This window comes from Anolis carolinensis, chromosome 1 (assembly GCF_035594765.1).
Source record: "Anolis carolinensis isolate JA03-04 chromosome 1, rAnoCar3.1.pri, whole genome shotgun sequence".
NCBI lineage: Eukaryota > Metazoa > Chordata > Lepidosauria > Squamata > Dactyloidae > Anolis > Anolis carolinensis.
In genome coordinates this window covers 265,404,849-265,429,924 of record NC_085841.1, presented here as the reverse complement: position 1 = coordinate 265,429,924, position 25,076 = coordinate 265,404,849, and the positions used below count along the sequence as shown (strand labels likewise).

The 25,076-nt window shown below is 40.7% G+C and overlaps 1 protein-coding gene and 1 long non-coding RNA gene across 17 annotated transcripts in view; both read right to left on the bottom strand.

Moving 5' to 3' along the window:
- Positions 1 to 23,381, bottom strand: part of brsk2 (BR serine/threonine kinase 2) — a 496,678-nt gene extending 473,297 nt beyond the window's left edge. For 4 of the 16 annotated variants that reach the window (XM_062967623.1, XM_062967624.1, XM_003214827.3 and 1 more), the window contains exon 1: positions 22,714 to 23,366. In XM_062967623.1, the coding sequence (XP_062823693.1) occupies positions 22,714 to 22,807 (94 nt within the window). In that variant the 5' untranslated portion in view covers positions 22,808 to 23,366. Of the gene's footprint in view, positions 1 to 22,713 lie in introns of all 16 variants that reach the window. The other 12 variants (XM_062967617.1, XM_062967616.1, XM_062967621.1 and 9 more) reach the window with 6 other exon arrangements.
- On the bottom strand, positions 16,826 to 22,707 carry LOC134295362 (uncharacterized). The gene is made up of 2 exons (XR_010001905.1): positions 18,899 to 22,707; positions 16,826 to 17,175 (listed from the first exon to the last, which is right to left on the bottom strand). It is a non-coding gene; the product is annotated as an uncharacterized LOC134295362 (long non-coding RNA).
- Positions 23,382 to 25,076: the final 1,695 nt, after the last annotated feature.

Below are 25,076 nucleotides of genomic sequence, written 5' to 3'. Positions count from 1 at the left end.
ATAATGATTACATAAAAGAGGACATTTCATTGGGTTTTGCTTGTTATCTGGTTGTGTCCTCTTCTACACAACCATGAAAGGTACATGAGCCTTCTCCCGTTATCATGCAGACAAACCTATGTGAAATTGGCAAGGTAGGAGAACATAAATTTAACACAATTAAAATGTACGACAAATATAATATTATAGTTTTGGACTTGACTTCAGTGGTTAGGAAATTGTGTTAATTTATCTCAGAGTGTGTCTGCCATAGCCCAAAGCTGAACCTCAGTTTGGAAAATCCAAAGCTTTATGCCTCTCCCCTAACTTAAATAAGGAAATGAAGACACAGCTGTAATGTTCCTAATTCTGACAAATTGGTTCAACAGAAGCAGGAAAACTAGAACTTGCAGAGGACTGAAAAATGTATTGTCGAAGGCTTTCAAAATTTCAGACTGCTAAGTGTGGGAAGTATTGTTGTTGAACAGTAACCTGGAGGAATTTTTTAAAAGGTAAATTAGCTATCAGCTGTATTGTTTTGCTGGCAAGTTGTATCAAAATGGCCTATGTCATAGGAGTGCCCTATGTAAGTAGCCTGGAAAATTCCCTATGCATAAATCAGGTTAAATGAGGGAGGAAAACAGGTTTTGCTTTTGCTTTCACTCGCATGGGATAGTAAGTTCCTTCTGCATCCTTCCCTAAAACATACTATTATTTATTTTTATTTTATTTCTCACATTTATATCCCGCCCTTCTCACCCGAAGGGACTCAGGGCGGCTTACAACAGTGGCAACAATTAGATGCCCATACAAACCAATATAAAAACAGCACATAAACAGTTAAAACTATTAAAATACATTATGAATTAAAAATATACATTTCAAACATAAAATAAGATCCGTTCTTCCTCATGCTTTGTCCATAGTTCAGTCCGTGTCATTTTCACCATTTATTGATTAAAAGCCTGGGCACACAGCCATGTTTTTAGGGCTTTTCTGAAGCCCAACAGGGTTGGAATTTGATGCATCTCTCTTGGGAGGGTGTTCCACAGCTGGGGAGCCACCACTGAGAAGGCCCTGTCCCTCGTTCCCACCAGCCGCGCCTCCGAGGCAGGTGGGACCGAGAGCAGGGCCTCTCCAGATGATCTCAGGGATTTTGCTGGCTCATAGGAGGAGATACGTTCAGACAAGTAGATTGGGCCGGAACCGTTTAGGGCTTTATAGGTCAAAACCAGCACTTTGAATTGGGCTCGGTAGCATATCGGCAGCCAGTGGAGCTGGCTTAACAAGGGGGTGGTGCGCTCCCAGTAAGTCACCCCAGTTATTAATCTGAAGTACATGACAAACCTACAAATGTAATTTATTCAGTCAGCCACAAAAGTATACTCTTAATCCATTCCCTGCCATTTTCCCCACCTTCACCCATTAACAGTTAGATGTGTGACAAAGAGGGACAGAATGTGTGTGGGTTCAGAGAATGTATGTGGGTTTGTGGGCAAATATTTTGGCCCCACCCACTACAAGCATGCATCTTTTGATCACTTTTTTCTGAGAGAATATGGTCTTTACCGACATTGGAGAGCATACTATACTTGTTTCATGTACTCCTGGGTAAGAAATATAGCCATTTATGGCAGAGAGGTAAAGATTGATTTTTGTTAGCATGCTCCGAATCTCGAAGGTAGACCTGAAACTGCAAGAGTTTAGTTTCTGGATTGAGATTTTATTTAAACTAGAGCAACATTTTAACTATGTTGATAATCCAATGCTGTTCAGCACATTTTAATTTTAGATGTATTGTTTATTGTAGTGTTTCTCAAACTGTGCTCCTCCAGATGTTTTGGACTTCTGCTCCCACAATTCCTAACAGCTGGTAAAGCTGGCTGGGATTTCTGGGAGCTGGTCCAAAACACCTGGAGGAGCAGAGTTTGAGAAACATTGGTTTATAGGATTGAAAGGCTACTTACTAAAGACTCTTTAGTGGAGTGGCCTCTGCCACCATTGGTTGTGTTGTCTTGTGCTTTTTTGATTACTTGGACTCATTTAGGCATCAAAATCGAGGGGACAGACGTCGCTATGGACAGAGGATCAGACTTGGCCTTTGAGGGCTTAACACAACACAAGGGACACAAATCTTTTGTATTTCCAAATTCCCCAATAAGCCACATTAAAATATGCCTGCAATATTTATTTAAATCTCTAACTCACTAAGAATCTGCTAAAACTCTCACTTTCCTTATCAAAGCAACAATTTTGGAAAACAAAGCTGACTGAATCAAAGATGTGTGGGCTTTGTCTCGCCAGATTTGTTTGAAGTCATTTTAAACACCTGCATTTATTGATTTAGTTCTGTCTGTATTCTCAGCTGCTGGGTTTCTAGTGAGGACATTGGATTCAACACAATTAATGTTTCCCACTGAAACTGAAAAAATATTCATATGAAGCTCTACTCTCCACCTCTCCCCATAAAATGGAAAGCCTTTTTCTTATTAGAAAATTGCTGTTTTGCATGTTTAAAACCATTTGATACCATTATGTGCACTTAATAGCAACATAAATAACAATGGCCAACACATAAAACCTCCATAGGCAGAATACACCACATCATATCAACACAGCGTAGTCCGTGACATTTTGTTTGAGATATTAAGGACAAATGTCCCTAAGGAAAGGGATGACAGAAACCAGCGGGGCCCAAGACTGTCAAATGAGGAACATCAAAGCTATTTCTTCTCGTTTGTGCAATGGCTAAAATAATTTTCATTTTAAAACATGGGCTTGCCCTTGAGATTTCTGCAGCTGTACTGTCAACTTTTTCAATCTTTCACAAAAAGGAGGCGATAGACAAGTTGGTGAAATGATGTGGCAACATAATCAGAAAAAGAAGCGAAGGAGGAAGAAAAAATTCAGGAGGCAAATTCTGAATTTCCGTACTGGCTACTGGTCAGAGGGGTTGTACTCATGTATTCCCAGGAGAACACCATGGTGAAAGGAAGATAAGTCTACTCTAGCTCATCCATCAGCCAGAGAAGTCGCTGCAAGGAACTTGCTACTGTTTTGTTTTTGTTTGTTTTTTCAGCTGCAGCTACCTCAGTTACCATAGAGGAAACACACCTGTTTTTTTTTTTTCTGTGTCAAGAGTGAATTGTGAAACTGCAAGTCACTTCTGGGGTAAGAGAACTGGCCATCTGCAAGTTCAAGGATGTTGCCCAGGGAATTCCCAGATGTTTTGATGTTTTTACCATCCTTGTGGGAGGCTTTTCTCATGTCCCCGCATGATGCTGGAGCGGACAGGGAGAGCTCATCTGCGCTCTCCCCAGGTTGGATTCGAACCAAAAACCTTCAGGTCAGCAACCCACCTTCTAGTCATCAGTCCTGCCGACACAATGTTTTAATTCACTACACCCACCGGGGGCTCCTAACACACCTGTTGAGGGCAGACTAGAGAAGGAAACCACATCTTGGCTTGCTGGACTAGACTGCTGAATAAGTTGTAGCATCTCTGCCCATGCAGCATCACCAGAAAGAGAAGCATATCTTGGCCGTAAGTGAATATACATGCCTGTCCACAATATACCATTTTGTTCTAGTATTATGGCATTATGCTTCTGATACACATACATTTGCACTACATTTAGGGTCAGACATGATCAACAGTGTTAGAAACAGAATTGGGATAAGATGAGCTATGGTCTTATTCTTGGTCAAACTGGAAAAAAATTTATCAGCTTAAGTAGTAGATGCTGTGTTCAAACCTGCTATAAAGCAAGGGTATCAGTATTGTGGTCTAAGCTGAACATTTCCTTTGACTTAGCAAATCAGTAAATCATATTAAAAGTTAATAAGATAATTAATTATTCAGATCATTATGATTTTCAGTTCCCAATATACCATTTTTTGGGGGCTATCATAATGTTTTGTTTTGTTTTTTAAGTTATTTGGGGGAAACCAGCTATCTCACTTATACTCAGTAATAATGTATGTACTGCAAAGAGCAATCCAGTAAAGTGTGGTAATCTGACAGGAAGAGAAGATCACCTCTGCTACATTGCAAAGCATAAAGTGCAAAATCCATTCTTTCTTATTTCATTGGAGCTTGTTTGTACCTAATGTCTCTCTTGTAAGCCTGCAGTAAATTCTTATGCATCAGTTGATGATATGCTTTCAATTCTGTCTAACCTTCACTGCAGAGGAAATTTGATCCAACCCTTGAGTACTCATTGCTAAAGTTTGCCATGGGCTTGCATCTGACCTCAGCAAGAACCAAAACCGAAATTCACAAGGCTAAATTATCCTCTCATATTAAAACCAGAGCTGAATCTTTGAAATCATTAGGACCAAACAGGGAGGAAATCTAGGCTTAGAAAACAAGCAGGGCTGCCAGAAAAAGAGGCAGCATTAGAGTTGGCAGCTGTCCCTTACTTTAAGTGGATATCCTCATTTGAGAACATCGTGGCTCCATAGAACATAACAGATGAAAGAGTGGAGGAGGGGGGCAAGGGGATCTTCCTCTCTCTGACCTACAAAAAAGGTGCAAGGTCTTTATGTCTTAAACAGGGAGCTTCCAGAAACCATCGTTTCAAAATGAGAGTCACCAGACAAGGTCTATGACGCAGGGCAATGATGCAATCCTATTATGAAAGACCAATTTCTGAAATGCTCTCCACATTTTATTTAGATCTGCTCCTGAAACCCCTACCCCAAAAGTGGAACAACTTGGATGATATGCACTGTCAGGTATAGCATGTCTTCACTACTTTTCTGCTATCCTAAATTTTTAATTTTTTCCAATGCCTCTTGCAAACACTACACTTCCACAAGCACACAACAGACCCAACAGCTGTTGATTTGCCTAAATGCTCATCAACAGTTATAAGCTTGAAATATTATTTTTCAGCTGTTGAAAGTGATCCCTAATGTTAGATTATTGCACCTTCAGAATACAGCCATTATCATTCCACACTGTTTCTTCTTAATGTAGAGTGTTTGATCAGGTAAGAGATTTACTACAACAAGAGTTATGGAAAATACCAACAAAGCATAAGAAATAGAGAAAACATGAATTAAATATTCAGCTAGAGTGAATTATCATTAGGCTAATTATCTTAAAGAATATAGCCTAGTTTCTTATTTTCTATATACACACACACACACACACACACACACACACCTCTCTCTCTCTCTCTCTCTCTCTCTCTCTCTCTCTCTCTCTCTCTCTCTCTCTCTATATATATATATATATATATATATATATAAAATGTTTATTTATTTTCATTCATTCAAATATATATACATTGCAGGTGTTTGTTGCATATAGTGCCATACTTTCATTTATTAGTCTTTCATAATCATTTCTCAGACAATATATTTTCAATAAGGGGTCACAGGCTTCTATTTGTATAGTACATATAAAAATATTATACGTTCCAAATTTATATCTGTTTCCTCCTTGCCTTCAGTCTATTAGCTTCCTCTATGTACATTTTTAGATTAATTTTACATTGAAATATTGGATCATTGGTTGCCATTCATTAACAAAGTTTTCTAAAGGTTCTCCTCTTAAGTGCATCGTTTCTTATGTTCTAAATTGAGGAAAAATTGCTTCAATTCAGCTTCCAATATGTAAAAAATCCGGTTTCAGCAGCTGAGATCTTCAAAACCTAAAGCTCCTCCAAAGCGGCATACTCATAGCCATGCCCTTTTTATCTAAACAAGTGGTTGTATTTAACTGGGTTACAAAGTGTGTCATTGCCAAGTCTGAAAATAATACTGAGCTTTGTCTTTGTATGACCATAATTATACAGGCGTACCTAGAGAACACACACATATTCAGACTTTGTTGTTGTGACGATCCAACAACAGCACAAAAATAGCAAGGACAACTTTTCTTCCCTCCTGCTTCTGCCTCTCCTAGTTCCCTTGGGCCTGGATATCACTCTGCTAACAAGAGAAACATATTTTTATGCCACTGCTCTGGTCCAGAATGTTGAAACAGATGGAGATGTCATCTCACAGCTCAGTCGGGGAAATCCTATGGCAGTAAGGGAAGCCCATGCCTCTCTGGGCTGTTATATAACAAACGTCAAATTAAGGTGTGACAAAGCTGAAATGGTGGTGGGTTTCTCTCTTACTGCTTTTGGCCATCAGGCAATGGCCAAAAGAACAAATCACAGTAAAATTCAGCTTAGACCTGCATTTCCACATAGTTCCCAGATCTCCTTGTGGTGAGGAAAGAAATGCAAACCTAAACCAAGCACAAGCATTCAAGTTCTCGAAGCACTTGCAGCAAGGACACAAAGCCTATTGTTAATACTTTATGGCAAAAGAGAGAAAAGGAGAAGCCACTTGCGTCTGCCTTTTGTCAGAAGGATATACGGGTTAAAAGGAGCCAATGCCTTACTTAGTGTATTAATGCCGTTTGCTTTCTAAGCTGACCCAGCATGAAGAGGATAAGAGAGATTAAAACAGCCACTCAATAAAGCTGACAGAGTGTTTAAAATGTTCATTAAAAAGAAATGTATTATAAAACTAAAAAGTTAATAATTCAAACAACTGAAATTCAAGAACAACTAATAGTGGCCTGCCCAAACGAGTACAACAGCATTTACAGAAATATTGTATCATAAACTTTGGAGACTCTCCAGAGAAAGTGAATTCCAAATTAAGCATTAATGTGAAACTCCTCTCTCCATGTTATCCTATCTGGACCTGGGGTCCTAAATCACTGTGAAACATAAGGAAAGAAATGGTATAGATCAACCATGATATTACTTGCTGAAGGACTCTGCTACATGTAAAAAGGTGTCTGAAACTACCTTATATTGAATCAGAGCTTTAGTACATAAAGCCTAGTATTATCCAGGGTAGGCACGCTGCATCTGAAAAGTCATCTGGGGATCTTCCAAGACCAGGAGAGCTGCACTGCTGTGACTGCCATTTTGGGAGACTGAATGTCACATCACATCACTCCCAGTCACTTTCAGGGCTTGAGCTCTGCTGTTTAGGATTGCTTTCAAAACTGTTCTGGGTAGTTTTTGGCCTCTGACAATTGTGGGGTTTTGACTGGGTTTTGTTATATTTTTGGAGATGGCAGACGTTCTGGGAGTTCGGTGGAAGTCTTGGAAGACAAGGGACACATGGAACACACTCAAGGGCTATATGATTCCCATCTTTAGTTTGTCTTAAATGACATCAGCCCTCCGAAGTATATACCTGAGTTCTTTCCTTTCAATTTTAAAGAAAATGTCGTTTTGTTAGTTAAAAAAAAAAAAGCAGGCAGCATAGAGTTGCTGAAATTCTTAGGCATACTTGTGTTAGCATACTTGCTCAAGAAATGTTTATATATGCCTGCAAACTGCTTTTCTGTGTTTAAGAATATGCCTTGCTGAAGCATAAATTAGTGGGGGCAATTTAGCTCAAATATACAAAGCTAACTGTTTCTTGCTACAATTCACCCCCTATTATGCTGGAGAACAGTCTTCTGTCATTCTGGTAGAGCAGGCCCAGAAACAACTGCATTTCCCAAATACAGAAGAATACAAAGGGGATCTTTTCTGATCCTTTATTCAAAAAAAGAGTACCTGTATAATGGATTTAGGAAGCAACAGATGCAAGGTCACAGCTTTTTTGAGATTGAACTTTATTGAGATAATACAACAAATTAGGAATACAATTGGAATTTCATATGAAAATGATCCCAGAGATGGAAGAGAAAAAAGGATACTATATGGGGCCCTGATGCAATAGACTGCTTTTTCTAAAAAAAGAAGTACACATGAAATGTAATGGGAACACAAAAGCTGATGACACAAAGAAAGTGAAAGCAAGAATCATGTTGTCTTCTTATACTGTCTCTGAACGCAAGGGGAAGGATCCATAGGGATCCTTAGTATCAGAGTTAATTCAGGAAAGTAAAAGAAGGCATTTTCCTTGTGGATCCATTGGAACTGGGAACACAGTAGAAAAAAGCATTCACTCCCAGGGTTTCAGTCTAAGTTGGGATATTCATTACAGCAAAACCCTTTTCTGGGATCCTTTGGACCTTAAGCGTTCCGGAGATGCAAGGACAAGCACCAGAATCTTATTAGAGAAATTGCCTACCAGCAACATGAATTAAAGACACAAAGGACATGTTGTTGGAACTCACTGAACTCAGTTGTTCTACTGAGTCACCTACAGCCTTTGACAAAAGAGACTAATAGAATTGCTGATTTTCTACTTTTCAGATCAAACTGTAATAAGTCTTTGACAGCGCAACTACAAGACTTCGTTCTCCATGAAAACTTGTTAATGATTAATAATGCTTTAAGGCAGGAAGTCAGTGAGCATTTTAGAGTTAAGTAAATAAGACTTAAAGAAAGAGACACTTTGCATAATCAAAATGGTATTTGCAGCAATATAATTTGGAAACTGATCTCTTACATAAGAACCTGATGTAGTCTTCGGAAGAGTGAAATCCTAATAAGGTGCTATAGAAATAATAATATTACTTTCTTTTCACTTACTGGTTAGTTTTGATATGGAACTTGCGATACATCACATATCTAAAATGATATTTGCACAGCAGCGGAGTATGTTGAAGGTAAAGATGAGAAAGTGGGAGGAGTAGGAAGAAACTGGGATATTTAAAAAGTATTCAAAGTTGGGATGGCAGGAAGTTAGTTGGATTGTCCCTGTGAAATTAGGATAGTTAGAAGGTATGTGAGTGCTGCCCATCTCTGATGTGCATACACTGCAGCCATTCATACAGCTTCATTCAGCCAGAGATTTAAAGGCAATGCAGATCCCTAGTTTAAGGAGTAATGGAGGGGCAGTATTGGCTAGCCAGAACAATGGTCTGATTTAGTACACAGCAGTTTGCATGTTCTATCACTTATATTGGTGACTACTAAAAATATATATAATGGTCCAATTTATTTTGTAGTTTGTATTTGAGACTATGGATTTCTTCCCTTAAAAATAAAAATCCCAGCACTGGTAGGAAGGTTCCAACATTCAAACTGTTGATGTCTCATTAGTTACATACTGATATATTAGAAATCACAGTTCTGCTGGCATTTCATAGCCTACATGCAGACAGCTTCTGAATCTTCTTTATATATATGCCAATCAAAAAGCCATTTTTATAAGCCCATTTCTCCATTTCTGGAGAAATGGGCTTATGTGAGCATTCATAGCCATGCCAAAGCAAACCTGCAAAGCTGCTGCCTCTTAAATGGGTTTGTATTACAGCACTGAGATGCACAGAAAACATATATTCATTTTTTACTTCTATGAAAGCTTGTGCTGAAAAACCATAGTGTTACAAATGGCCAGAGCCTCAGGAGATAGGAAGGCCGTTGTTGATAAATTGTGCAGGCAACTAGAAGCACATTTACTAAATGGATGTCTGAAAATAGTTTTCTACTAACCTCTGAAAAGTTAAGTAAATAAAAAATGAAACACTTAATTGAAAATAGAATCATACCTGCAATCCTAACATGTTGTTTGAAGTACAAATATGGGAGACATGGAAATAAACAGATGGTTGGTTTTTGTTTTTTAAAAAATCACCTGATAGTGTCATAACCACAAGATCTACCATACATACTTGACTAAAAGTAAGGAAATTGAAGCCTAAAAGTATACTCTGGAAAGTAGGTCAACTTACCCTTGGATCCAATGGCAACACTATAGGTCAGTGGTTCTCAACCTGTGGGTCCCCAGATATTTTGGCCTCCAATTCCCAGAAATCCTAACAGCTGGTAAACTGGTTGGGATTTCTGAGAGTTGTAGGCCAAAACACTTGGGAACCCACAGGCTGAAAACCACTGCTACAGGGAGTGTGGCTTGCACCAGGTAACATCATCACAGGGGCGTGACACACTGTCTCTTCCCTTCTCTCCATGAGAACCCTTTTTCTCCCTTTTCTTTCCTTGTGGTCTGATTATGAATCTGAGGATTCTCCATCAGCTTCAGCCCAAGCAGCAAGAGGCTGAGTCAGCAGTAGCCAGGATTGTGGCACTTCCACATATCCTCAAGAACTGAGCCTTAAAGCTGGCCCTGGAAAAGGTACTGGCGTACCCTGCCTGAGCCAAGCAGATGAGTGAGTGAATGAATGAACTGGGATATCTCCCCTACTGCTGCTTTACACCCAATAAAGGTGTGGTGATAGAGTGAGTCCCTAGAGTCATCATGCACCTCTGTGACTGCCACACATCTTCTCTTTTGCCCAGCATCTTCCCCTCTTTCGTCCTCTTCATGCCCCTCTTTGTGTCTCTCAGCCATCAGGTATTCGGGCATGCTCCAGTTCACATCGAATTATTATACCTGGCAAAATATGTACACATATCAAAACCACAAAAGAAGTTCTTAGTATATTTGCACCAGACCAATACTGAATTGTGAATTGCACCATCTGCATGGCCCAAACAGTTTGCTTTAATCAACAGAAACCAAGCCTATATATGGAGTTTGTTTCCAAAAGGCACTAAATCCAGCTGAACAAATCGGAGGAAAACATGCTGAGGATCTTGTGCTATAAAATGCATTTTCTAAACTTTGCATTGAAGCAATTTGATATATTTTGATAGTTTCATCCATACACAATATTCCAATTCTAGAAAGCAGTGTGCTGGCACCAATAACCTATTTTTCCATTTTTTTCCCATTTTATATATATATATATATACATACATACACATACATACACACACACACACACACATACATACATACACACATGTATTTGGATTTGGAAAGGAACCCCTACACAATATAGCAGCATCTTTGTGGCAAACACTAGCTATAATACATATAAAAGACTGGATCTAAGCTACCAGAAAAACCTGATTTTCCCACATAAGGTTGTGCAATCTCTGCAATATTTATGTTTGTTTGGAACTCAAGAAATCATCTTCTCAGTGACTGCTCCTAAATTATGGAATTCATTGTCAAAGGAAGTAAGGAAGGGCACTTCCCTGTTATCCTTTCAACTGCAGACAAAGTTCTTTTCATTCATACAAATCTCTAGCAACTGACTGTCTGCTTATAAAAGGTCATTTTAATACAACTGCTGCTGCTGTTTAATATACTTTTCATTTTTTTCATTATATACAATATTGACACTATTTATTGCTTAATTATATTTTAGCATTATAATTTTTTGTTCTGTTTTAATCTCTACTAACCTTATGTCTGTTTTTGTTTTTGTTTCAATAATATAATGAGTTGCTTTAAATTCAAAATCATAGGTAGTAATGGTGGTTGTGATGATCACAAAGGCATGACAAAATATATGCCTCGCACACATTCTGTGAAGTAGGTTTCCTTTGAAACCAATTCTAGGATACACACATGTAATTCATTGGACTTGGGCCAGGCACAGACATGAATTTCTGTCATTATAGTTTGTGTATCTGAATCATGTAAAAGAAAAAATAGATAAAACTGTCACATTTAACCATTACGGTTAAATCATATACCAATTATTCATGATGTTAAAGTCACAAACTAATGATTCATAACCAAATCAATACAGGGAAACTTATAATAAAAACTGCAAACATTTGATGAATATTGATATGAATAAATGCTTATATTAAATATTAATGTTCTAGTTTTGTGACCGGCCCTTTATGAATTACTCTTCAGTAGCATGGAGTACAAAATACATCAGTTAAATTATCTAATTGAATAAAGGCTGTATCTATTAAAAAGCAGCCATGAATGGATGTCTTGGTCATATGGGAAGTATAAATATAAGAAGAACACACACAATTAACACAGGAATAATGCAATTATTAGCTTCAATCAAGTAGACCCACTGAACCAATGGGACTACATAATAATAATAATAACAACAACAACAACTAATCTTTATTTGTATCCCGCTTTTCTCCCTAAAACGGGACCAAAAGCGGCTCACAACACTGTGTAAAAGACAATATAAAACAATGTATATATATAAAACACAATCTATAAAACAATTTTACAATCAGAGATAAGTAAACATATTTAAAAACATTCATCTAATACAATCATTAATATATAATATTATTAACACACAATAATAATTATTAATACATAATATTAATACATACGTGTTGAATTTCCAGATTCCTACTGATTTAGTGAATCTATTCTAACTGGGATTAGCAAGTGCATTTAGTCCATAAAGTGTTATCTATTCCAACTAGGAGTAGCTCTTTCTGACTCTGGGATGGGATGCTCCAAATTTTGAAGACCTATGGCTCCTATCATGCCTTACTACTGACCAACTATAGATTATAAGAACTTGAGTTTTGAGAATACCTGGAAGAAACAGTTTATCCTGTAATGTTTAAAGAACTGGGTAGACTTCATTCCCACCACTGAGAACTCACAACCTTTAACTGGAGATGTTCATCTCATGAACTAAACTGTGTTTAAAAAGCCAGAGCTTTGCTACTGAGCCACAAAGTAATTTATGGGTTGGGGGGAGGAAATCCAAAGCATCCAGAACTGCAGGCTTGGCCTGAGTTCATCCACACTGTAGTTAAATCCAAATAGATGCAATTATCTTTGACAGAACTCATCAGTTTGTTGGGGAAATTAGGTAGGATGATGAATTCAAACTCTCACTTTCCCCCACCAACAGGTCTTTATTATCAAAGTTAATGATTGTGTTGGAAGATACATGAACACACAGTCCTCTCCTTCCCTAATAGTCTCTGGAATGCAGCCAGTGTGTATGAAAATAAAGTGCAGGAACCACCTCAATGCTCAACCAACCAAATGATAAAGCAATGTCACATCAGGTAACATACAAATCATGAGGCTGCTCACAATTGTACAGTGGATAGAAATGCATCAGAATCAGGCTACAGAAGGTGGGGTGGAGTGAGCGAGAGTAGTAAATACATTCAGATTACAAATAACTCTGAGAAAACCAACATCTGGTTCTCAATGTTCCATGTAAGAAAGAAAATTTAACTTCATTGAGCAAATTATCTGGAATCATGAGTCATTGTACTGCGCAAGGGAGGGAGCATCCATTATGATTCTTTTAGGAGAGAAAAGTGTCGACTTGTGTTTCCACAGCAATATGAAGCACAGGCTCTCAGTCAGTATACTGCAGTCTCCCACAGCCTATGAATGGTCCCAACTCAGAGAGTATATCCATACATTGTTCTCAATAGTGCAATAATGCTGTACATATACATATGGAATAATGAGGTGGGGCTCTTTTTATTTTTAAAAGAAATGGTTTTAAAGGCTACTGCACTATTTATAACTCACCATTCCACAGGGGAGAACAATGCAACGCCACATACAACTTGTCTGGAATTAATAAAGCTTCTCTTCCCAGAGAAGCCAATTTAAAGTTAAGTTAAAGGAAATTCCATTTATTTAACAGTCACATAATGAATTCTGAAAAGTACTGCTATTCACATATATGGCCACCCCACCTTTGCTCAGCTTTGGTACAAGTCGAATACACATGCAATAAGAGGAATAACTCTGGGTGGGAGGCCTTTACTCTTGCTTGGAACAGTTAGTTCCTTTGGTCTGCTATGTTTTTCAGATCAGTTTTTACCAGCCAGTTGGCTACAAGAATCACATGTACAGATTTCACAACTATTCTCAAGAATCCAGGGCTAGGTGGCATACTCTTAGACACAATCAATTCAGTTCTGACAATGTACTGCTGAAGTTGCCTTCCTTACTATTCTTAGTGCACTGATCTATCACTAAAATTGGTTTGAATATATTGAATGGCACAAGTTTTCCAACAAAAATCCTTGGACCACTTCAGAATAGTGTATTTTACAACACTTTAAATTTCACAACACTTCTTCTCATTTCAGCTTCTTATGCTGTCCCCTCCACTAAGTTTATGTGCTCTCATGACAACATTTTGGCTCATGACAACATTTTGCCTCTCCACCACTATTTTCCCAATTTTTTTTTCAACAGTCAGCATTCTATGCCTATTGAGTGTGCTCAGTCTTCACTTAACTGTTTTGGTTTTACAGCATCATTAGAGATTTCCTTGGTTGGGGTGGAATATGGCAAAGTGGACAATTGTGCCAGTCCCAACTACTTGAACATCTTTCATTTACGGCTGTTGCTTATTTCCTGACAATATTTAAAAATCTCAAGTGTAAAAGAGATGGTTTATCACACTTTTTACATCTACACATTGTTCCTTTGTTTTGAAATTTCATTATATTTTTTCTACAACCGACTTGCCAAGGTCCCCCTTCCCCTTTTGCCACAGTCAACTGTGCAGCATTTTGTGGCACTGAATTCATATGGAGCTGGTTTGGCATCATTCCCCTACAATTCTTGCTCCACAACAATATCTGTGTATGTCAAGATTACCCTAATTCACTCAATGTCCCCTTCTTGTGGAACTGCTATTTTTGGCTACAGCTTCATGAATATAGGAAGATTTGAATCAGAAATAGAAAAAATGAATGAAATGCTCTATATTATTTCAGATCTCAATAGTGCAACTAGAATTTTAAATCTGTAACATACCGAGGACCATCATTTTTATGACATTACATTCACTACATCTGAGGAGGATGTCAAGTCCTCAATAAGAAAACATAAGGGTGATTTGAGTAGAACATTCAGATTTCAGTCCTAAGTAATACTTCAACTAATAAACATTACTAATTTGTTGGTCTCTCCTCAGCATCCTAATAAACAGTCTTTTCAACAACAGTGACAGTAGGGCTACTTCCCACTTCAAGTTATCCATGTGGTGTTACCAATTGTTACCGAAAACATGTGCAAACTGCTGTTATCATCTAACAATCATTGTGGATTACACTGTGATCCATTTTAGTTTGTGATCATATTGGTTTATGTGATAGCCAATAAAGAATACCCAAAATGGAAAAGGAGACAGATAAAAAAGCTGTCACAATGTAAAAAGCATATTTATTGAATTGCTGTTTCTGTAACCCTGGTAATGTCTACGTTTTAGGTATATAAATAGCAATATAATCCCACTCATCTATCAATGAATGAAAAAACAAGCTATGTTTTTTCAAGTAGTGTGTTTGCACCCAGAAAATGTGAGCATTCCTTTTCCTGTTTTTGAACTATAATTAGTATTTTCCCTTTTATCTCTGATATGATTTAATTGGAGTTCTGGATCTTTTAAAATCTGCCTCAACATATCCTAAAATTATTGATGTCAGAAGGAGTTCTAGCTTCTGAAAATGTTCTTCTCTTGAAAAGCATATATTCCACATCTAATGTAAGCATTCAATGCACATATATTCAAAGTAGTGTCACTTTCAAAGCTCTATACAAGTTCATTTGTTTTTATTTTTATGTTTCAGAGAAGCTATTTATCAACAAGCAAGTTTTAGAGCATGCTAGAATCACATCCCCATAGTTTCACACACTGATGAACTTCCTGAGATTTAGAAATTATATGGAATTGGTCCTATCACGCCAAAGTCCTCGAATCCAACATTGCAGGGCCTTTTCTCCCATGAGGCACTGTGAGGAGCCCACTTGAGCATGTGAAGTCGGAGGAACAGCCAACTGTGCTGCCTCCCTGCCATAATGAGTTCACACCACTGCTGCATGGAGAAAACGGTGGTGGGTGCTTTAGAAGGTGGAGACTTAACAGAATTGTAGGGCTTTCCAAGGGAGCTACCTGCTTGATCTCTTATTCTGAGAGAGTGGCCTGAAACCAACAGATCCGGCAGGTGGTCAATATGCAGAGATGCACTGGCTGCAAAAAGCACCCTGTCCTGTTCTCAGAGTGGTGCCCAGTCCTAAATATAGTATATTACTCTGAAGGATTCTTCCTCAAACTGATGCATTATGGGAGAAGTTTTCCAGCAACGACATGCATACAGGCAATCTCCATGATTAATACCTCCAGAGTGAGGCATCTGACTGCTTTTTGCAGCCACTAACCAGAATGGAAGCCCATTACATTTGTCTAAGACATCAATCACCAGCAGCACAAGATCAGCAGGCCTTACTACTACTACTACTACTACTACTACTACGACTATGTTTGTTTATTTATTTCCTGTTTTATCTCTCCATACAGAAACTCAAAGTGGCTCACAACTAAGAACATTTCAATACAACTTAAAATATACAAATATACAAATATTAAAACATTATTAAACATAAGTATTAAAACAACCCAGGTTAATACCATAACCGGGTAACCACATCTCCCAGTACATATGAAACTAATTCCAAATTGAATTTTCTTATATGGGATCGGAAGACAATGATTAGGTTGAAACTTGGCACTCACATTTGCAGCAATTCCATTTTCTAAACAGTTATCAAAGCAACCCAATGTAGAGCTGATTTATGTAGTCTAACCACAGCATATATACTGTATTACCAAATCATTGCATATCACAGAGACCGATTTCTTAAACCAGTACACCAAAAAGAGCAAGAAAATGTGCTGGTCAGTTTAAAATAACAAGTGGTCTAGAAACACTGGTCTATTGCAAGTTTTGGATTTTGCTGTATTTTGCTACATGGCCAATACAGCTATCACTGACTATGTTTCCTGGATTTGAAGATTTCATTCAAACATGTGGAACTTTAATAAGGAGATAATGGACAGGGACTTAATTCTGTGAGGTCCCCGCCCCCTCCCAAAAAGGCAAAACTCTTTTATCTACAATTGACAAGTTAATCTAAACAACACCTTTGTGTATTTTGGGGTTTAGATATACTTTACCTTCAAATCATGAGTCTTTTCCTTCAGAGAAAGGATCATCCCATCTGGATCACAGTACAAATCTGATTCCACACCATCCACCATTAACATCTCCACCTTAGACTGTGCTTCAGTTTGTTAGCCCTAATCAAACCCATCATCACATTATTACATTTGCTTTGAGACTTTATTATCTGAAAGCAATCTGAGCAATATTCGGGTTTCCTTGCCATATTGATGCACCCTGCATTTCAAAACTGCTTTGAATAGTTTTGTGTAGATGTTCACTAACAGAGATAAGATGCATCCCTGCAGAATAATTCTAATGGGACAAAACAGGACATTTACACACTTTGACAAGCCAGGGGGCTGAATGGGTTCCCTTTCTTCTTTTCTCCAAAGATATTGTCCATCCATGCTGATGTGGCTCATTTCATATTTAGGGCCCTGGAAAATTGTCCCCTTGGTTTTGTAGCCAAGGAACTGATTGTCCCCAGCACCACAGTTTGCATCTTCTGTGAAATAAAAGAATGAAACAATCACAAAACAATGTCTCAATCTCTGTCCATCCACACAGTATACAGTAGCATAGTAGGGACGGTGGAAGTGAAAACCACTGATGGGGTGAAGAGAATCAACACAGTCACACTTTCCCTGCCTGTCCTCAGCAAAAGGCATCCAACTGCTTGACATAGTTTCTGTTCCATAACAAGGTCTAAAACCAGGCCGATACAGGATTAGATTGGGAGATGAAAAAATGCCTGCCCTCTAATCTGCAGATCCCTATGTCTGTACTTCCGTGGATGTGAAGTGAAAAATTACAATCAAAGTGCCCCCAAATATACAGTAAAACCTGCTTCACTCCTCAAACCTCCCCACAACTCCTGAAAATCAGTTGAAAACCCGCCAAGTGGAAGGAGACCTGTAGTCACTTTTGACTGATAAGACTGGCCTATGGATAAGGCACAGACTGACCTATGGATAAGGCACGAGGTTTTCGGATGAACGGATCTGAGCATATATATTTTTAAAATTTATTTACTGTAATTTTATATTGTATTTGTTTTTAATTGATTTTATGTACTGTTGATTGATTTTGTATAGGCATCTAATTGTGCCAGTGTTGTAAGCCACCCTGAGTCCCTTTGGGTGAGAAGGGCGGGATATAAATATTGGAAATAAATAAATAAATAAATAATCATGTGAAAACCCCTAGGAGTGGCTCAACATGGAGATAAAATTGGCTCCTGCCACAGTAGTCCACCTCTGGATTTGATTTTGTGGAATCCAATGCCCAATAGTGAAGTTGACCCAGTAAACGGGACCCCCTTTCTTGGAATCACTTTCCATTAACCCCAATGGAATTTGCTTCTAAAAGAGTCAGCTTAGAATCTCGATTACATTCAGTAAAATTGTTTTGAAAGCCATCCCACCCCTGAGAAGTTTTTAAATGCAAAATAAAAAAGAACCAGTTGGCAAAGAAAACCACTGATGCATTATCAGGATGCCAGTCAATAACAACTTAAGCAACATGGAGGAAACCTCAGTCCCGTAATGGTAGTAGTGTTATTGCCACAGAATGAATGGTTTAGCATGGGATATCCCACTAGTTCATAATACATGACAGTTCACATAGTTTTGTTTAGTTTCTTGGAAGATGTGTTTCAAACAGGGTTGTGGACATTAAAACAAAAAGAAATGCAGAACCATTACTAAATTTAAGTAAAATTATTTAAAAGGTTTAAATGTTGGTTTCATGCAAACATTATATCAAGCAAATTAAGCAAAACTGGTATCAGTTGGGTAATAAATCTTATTTTTGTGTTTCTGTCTTCACATTTAAGCTGTTATCCAAGCATAAATGTTTCCTGGTGTGTTACTGCAAACACAAAAGCACATCTTTTTTGTTCATTACTGTTAATTACAGTGCAAACCTCGCATAATTAACTAAGCAACGGTGTAATTCAGCAAAATATAAACCATTCCTTTGTATCCAATTTGTTGTTGTGGGAATTTTCAAAGATGTTTCCTCATAATACAATTCCGCAAATAAGATCATTAGATTATCACATTACTTCATGCCTCTTCCCTCCCCATTCTCTCATAAATGCATATTCTACAAATCCAGTTTTAGAAAACAATAGTGGAACCCCTTTGAACTCTGCCTTATACAACAACAAATGGGCAATTGTCTTACTACAGCAGCCTAATTTAATTATACATGCATGGAATTCTTACACTGCATTATTAAGAATTTCTTCCCCCGGCTCTTGCCACACTGCCCATATTATGGAAAGGCTGCATGCAAATGTTTTGCAGCCTTTTGCTCAGTTCCCCCCTCTTGCTTTTGAAAGCAGGAGGCCATAATCCTCCCTTTGTGACATCAATCATTTTCTGCAAGCCTGATGTGCCAGCTCTAGAGGCTCCTCAGGACAAGCTTTGCTTCCCCTGCTTTGAATGAGAATCAGCACAGTCATCACCCAGGCCTTTGAAATGCATCCTGAGTATGTTTTGCCAGGTCAGTTTTACATATCCAGGACCAGATGTCACCAGCTTCCACTGATAGCACAGACACGGCATCTGGGCTGCTTTGCAGAAGCCAGAGGGGTCTTGTCTGCAAACATTTCTTGATTTATACTCATTAGGAACACCAGCATTTTAAGCCCTCGGGGAGACTGAGGGCAGCTAGTCAAAAGTTCGGGTGACACCTGAGAGCTCTTTTCCTTGCAAGGCTGTGACTGTTAACATGAGCCAGAAACTGATCCCCAATTTCCTTTGCTTTTTGATCCTGAAAAATACAGCATATATTGTAAAGGAGTGGTACCCTAACTTTGGTCCTCGGGTGTTTTGGGCTTCATCTCCCAAAATGCCTGACTACTGGATCAGCTGGCTGGGGATTCTGGGAGTTGAAGTCCAAAACACCTGAAGAACCAAAGTACTGTTGTTGAGCAAAACAGGTGTGCAATCCCAATTTAAACAATTGAGAGTAATAGTGAGCTCCCTGACAAAAATAGGTTTCTTCTGCTTAAGAAGAGGATAAGAATAGTTGTGAACATCACATTCCCTGCCGATAAGAGGATATATTACATTTGAACAAATTACCTTTCAAAAAAGCAACAAGCACTTTCCATTTCCCACCTTGCCCTCACTTAATTCTATGATCTTCTTCATTATAGCGCTATTGTAGTTGCAGAATGTCTGGGCAACTTTATTGAATTACCTGCCACTTCAGCATAACAAGGCTGTACCATCTCCAGCATCTGAATATTCTAATTCTCCCACACCGAAAGCATAGCATTTCTTTCTCTTTAAGAAACACTGAGTTAATGGACACAGACTGCCCAGTCCAGTATTGTGACTGATTCTTTTTTAATCTGGTTACAGATGACACACATACCCGCTTTTGTGCATGTTTTCTTTAGAATAGTCTCGCTTGGTTTAGTAGAACTTGTACCCAAGTAGGTGTCAAGAAGGTTGTTGTCGAAAGATGAGAGACCTTTTAAAGCTTTTCACTACTGCCTCTTTATCACGCTACATTGTGTGTACATACATATGTGCACATGGCCAGAAACAGGTGCCCAGCTAGAGTTAGAACTAAAATCACTAAGAGGAATCTTTGCTGCAGTTCAGTTTGTCAAAGAGCTCCAAAATCAGGCAGCAGGAAACCTCTAAATACATACAAGCGCGCACACACACACACACATACCCTCCCTCCTTCTCTAATCACTTAGGAGGAAGATAGGAAGATTAGCAAAGGAAGGGGGAGGAGGAAATTACAGCTCACCCTGATGGAGCATAATACCACACCATGTGGTTTGGACCCAAAGGCTGCAGTTCTCTGCTCACTTACTTAGCTGTAAGTCCTGTTGAACTCAGTAGGATCTGCCTCTGAGAAAGCTCACGCAGGAGTGTCTGAAATATAACTTAATGGTGCTCCATTTGTAGCAACATACACAATTGGGCTGAGAGGGGAAACTTCTGATATTACAAAGCAAAAACCATGATGAGGATAAGGCCTCTTCTATAGTCAGCAGCCAATATGGCAAGGGATTACCTCTGGTTAGCGGATACTGCATTTTCATTGGCTCCCTATGACACTGCAATCGTTTTGGTATGACTTTTATTTTTCTGTGGCTCCTTGTTTATATCATATCAAGATGTATTTCACAGTGAATTACCTTGGGGGGAGGTGAAGAAAAATCTTTTTTATTATTATTAAACTTCGCGTTGTGAAAAATAAAGGTGAGCAGATCCATTAAATCACTGCAGTACATGGAATAGGACGAGAAAACAAACAGAAGTCGCTTTCCATTTCCAAGCGATGCCATCCTCATAACCATTCCAATCTACAAGCGGTTGCTATGGGGCTTGAGGGGGAGGCTGAAGGAGCGGGGCTTTGCAATCAATCATTGCAGGAAAAGCTTGGCCCCTTTCAGAGAAAGATCTGGATTTCTCCTCCGTCCCTAAGAAAATTGCAGGGACTGCAGAGCTGCTGCCATGCAAGGCAGCAAGAAAACAGGCAGAACAGAGGCAGCAGCTGGAGATGGAAACGCCTATTAAATCCTTTAGACAACAGATGGGCAAAGCTAGGCTGCCTTTAAAAAAAGCAAAAGCAGAACACAATGCACCATCTTTTATTGTCCCACCATAATGATCAACACTTTCACACCCAGAAGCCTCGAAGAAGATGCCTTTGGTGTGCATCCAAGCCCCAGCTCCCTTCTCTCTTAATGTTCAGCCCCATTTCAAATCCATTTCCAGGTTTGTCTATTGAAACCTGGTGGCTAGGCAAGAATCGCTTACACCTAAAGACCAAAAGGGAGGTGGAATATCTGTAAAAATAAAAACCTGCGGAGCAGAGATCTGAAATGTTTGCAATGCTCCTCTCTCTTTGCAATGACAGCTCTCCTGTCCTTGAAGTGAATCTACCAACGCAGACAACCAGCGACTCCAAACCTTGAAGGCGAGGAAGGGGATCTCATTATGTCAGGCGGGGCAAAAGCACCTGCTCCCAGCTCATGCCCTGCGCTACGTTTTCCCCTTTGATTATTTCATTGTTCCTCTCAAACCACAACAAAACACTTGCAGGCCTTTGCAGAAAAGGGACCACCTTACATTTACAGGAAGGAGAGAGAGGTGAAGGCAAGTCCAACCTCTAAGGCCCTTCCACACAGCCCTATATCCCAGAATATCAAGGCAGAAAATCCCACGACTCAGTTAACCCAGTTCAAAGCAGATATTGTGGAATTTTCTGTGGAATATGGGACAGGAAGGGCCCGTAGACTGGAGGAGGGTTTCAGGGTTGTGTGTTGTTGTTCCCAACGACTTTCCTCCCATTGCAATGGTACTGGAAATGCTTTCCAGAGGATGTTTTTGCTCTGCTATTCGGGTATGAGACAAGAAGGGCCCCTAGACTGGAGGAGGGTTTCAGGGTTCTGTGTTGTTGTTCCCAACGACTTTCCCCCCATTGCAATGGAGCTGGGAATGCTTTCCAGAGAATGCGGGAGGACAAGGCTGCGGGGTAGACCTTCTCCCCAAGCAACACACCATCTCGCACCTCCACCAACTGCACCTTAAGGACTACACCCTTTTCCATCATGATGTCATGAAGCCCTGCTGGAGACTCCCCGCTTCCTCCCGGTCTTCGGGCTCTGCTGTGTGTCCCTCAACCAGGCAACTGCAGGCGAGTTCTCCTTGCCCCCCCCCCTTCCCTTTCCCAGATGCAAAGGCGCCCGAGTGGCGCATCTCCCACCTCCACCGCTTTCCCGGCGGCCCCTCCCCGCCCGACTCCAGAAGGCCACCCCCTTTCCGGGAGGATCCACACAAAGCAACCCAAAGGGGGCCAAACAACACTCGGCCTCCCCACCACCACCAAAGGACCGAGTTCGGGGGTGTTTGGGAGGAGAGGGGGCGGAAGACGCGCACTGGCCCACAAACAACCACCTCCAAATCCGAACCATGAAGTCCAAAGAGCAGGGGAAGCAAGCACCAAGCCGGCCGGCCAGCCACTCTCTCCAGCGCCACTTTCTTTCTCCCTGGGGAGAAGCACCCACCTGTCTGGCCCTTGCCCAGGGTTTTCTCCAAGCGGTAGGGTCCCACGTATTGCGCGTGCTGAGCCCCGCTGCCTTCCTTGCCAGTGGAGGTCATGTCTACCTGGCGCCCGGGGTTGCGCTTCGGGGGTGCCTGGGCTCCTTCTTCCCACTCACTGCAGTTCTTTAAATCCCCTTGGCCGCTGCGCACGCAAAGCAGCCAGCCTTCCTCCTTCCCTTCCTTCCTTCCTTGCGTGCGTGCGCCTTTCTCTCTCTCTGGCTCTTGGGCTGATCTTAGTCCACTTGGATGGAGATGCCTTCCTCCTCCTCCTCCTCCGCTTTGCCTCTTCCTTCTCACTTTCTGCCTCGGAAGCGGATGCCCAGGAGCGGGGACGAGCCCGCGTTCAGTGGAGCAAGGGAAGAGCCGGCGAGCCTGGCAGAAGCAGCAGCAGCAGCGGCGGCATGGTGCTGGTCACCCGCACTCCTCCTCCTCCTCCTCCCGCTCCTCCGCACGCCTTCCTTCGCTTCTCTCTCTTCTCTTCTCTTCTCTCCAGGAGCTGTTCAGAGCGGCGGAAGAGCGGGGCCCCCTTTGCTCCGACTGACGGCACGGGCAGCCAATCCCCGACAGCACCTCAGCCCGACTCCCCGCCCCACTCCATTACCTTTTCTTTGCCATCAGCATCAGCGGCTGATGCCGCCGCCGCCGCCGGAGAGCATCGCAGCCAATGGCGACAGGCAGCAAGGCGACTCACTCACTCACTAACGGGGAGACGATGCTTTCTCCCATCTCAGGTCAACACTTCATCGGAAGGGACGGAACTCTGCCCCGTTTTAAACTTTCCCCCGCCTGCGCATTTCTGAGTCAAGGGCACCAAAGCAACCAAAACCGAGGTTGCACATTTATTTATTTATTTATTTATTTATTCGTGTCAGGAGCGACTTGAGAAACTGCAAGTCGCTTCTGGTGTGAGAGAATTGGCCGTCTGCAAGGACGTTGCCCAGGGGACGCCCGGGTGTTTTACCATCCTTGTGGGAGGCTACTCTCATGTCCCTGCACGGAGCTGGAGCTGACAGACGGGAGCTCTCCCCGGGCTGGATTCGAACCGGCAGCCTTCAGGTCAGCAACAACCCAACCTTCAAGTCAGCAGTCCTGCCAGCACAAGGGTTTAACCCATTGCGCCACCGGGGGCGCCAGTTTGCAAATAAGGACGAGGCATTTAAAAATATCTCCAGACAGGCAGGGGCAAGAAGGAAGGAATCCACCTGAGGAGGGGAGCAGTCAGAGGAAGAATCCTGCAGGAGAGGCGGGAGAAGGATACCAGTATTTTTTTTTAAAATCCTCTAAGATCAGGACAATAAATAAAGAACACCACTCAGAAAACGTAGGAATTCCGGACATGAATCAATCAGGGCCAGCTAACACCTCCCAACAAAGGATTATTCCGCCTTGGTCAGACCACACCTGGAATACTGTGTCCAATTCTGGGCACCGCAATGGAAGGGAGATGTTGACAAGCTGGAAGGTTTCCAGAGGAGGGCAACTCAAATGATCAAGGGTCTGGAGAACAAGCCCTATGAGGAGCGGCTTTAAAAACTGGGCATGTTTAGCCTGCAGAAGAGAAGGCTGAGAGGAGACATGATGAGGGCCATGTATAAATATGTGAGGGAAAGTCATAGGGAGGAGGGAGCAAGATTGTTTTCTGCTGCCCTGGAGACTAAGACGCAGAATAATAGTGTCAAACTACAGGAAAGGAGATTCCACCTGAACATTAGGAAAAACTTCCTCACTGTGAGAGCTGTTCAGCAGTGGAACTCTCTGCCCTGGAGTGTGGTGGAGGCTCCTTCTTTGGAGGCTTTTAAGCATAGGCTGGGTGGCCATCTGTCGGGGGTGCTTTGAATGAGATTTTCCTGCTCTTGCAGGGGGTTGGACTGGATGGCCCAGGAGGTCTCTTCCAATTCTATGATTCTACGACAGTGGTTCTCCACCTTCCTAATGCCGCAACCCCTTAATACAGCTCCTCACGTTGTGGTGATCCCCAACCATAAAATTATTTTCATTGCTACTTCATAACTGTAATTTTGCTACTGTAATGAGTTGTAATATAAATATCTGATATGCACAAATATCCAATATGCCCAAATTTGAATCCTGGTGGGGTTGAGGGGTATTTATTTTGTCATATGGGAGTTGTAGTTGCTGGGATTTATTGTTAACCTACCATCAAAGATCATTCTGAACTCCACCAATGATGGAATTGAACCAAACTTGGCACACAGAAATCCCATGACCAACAGGAAATACTGGAAGGGTTTGGTGGGCGTTGAACTTGAGTTTTGGAGTTGTATTTCACCTATATTCAGAGAGTACTGTGGACTCCAAACAATGA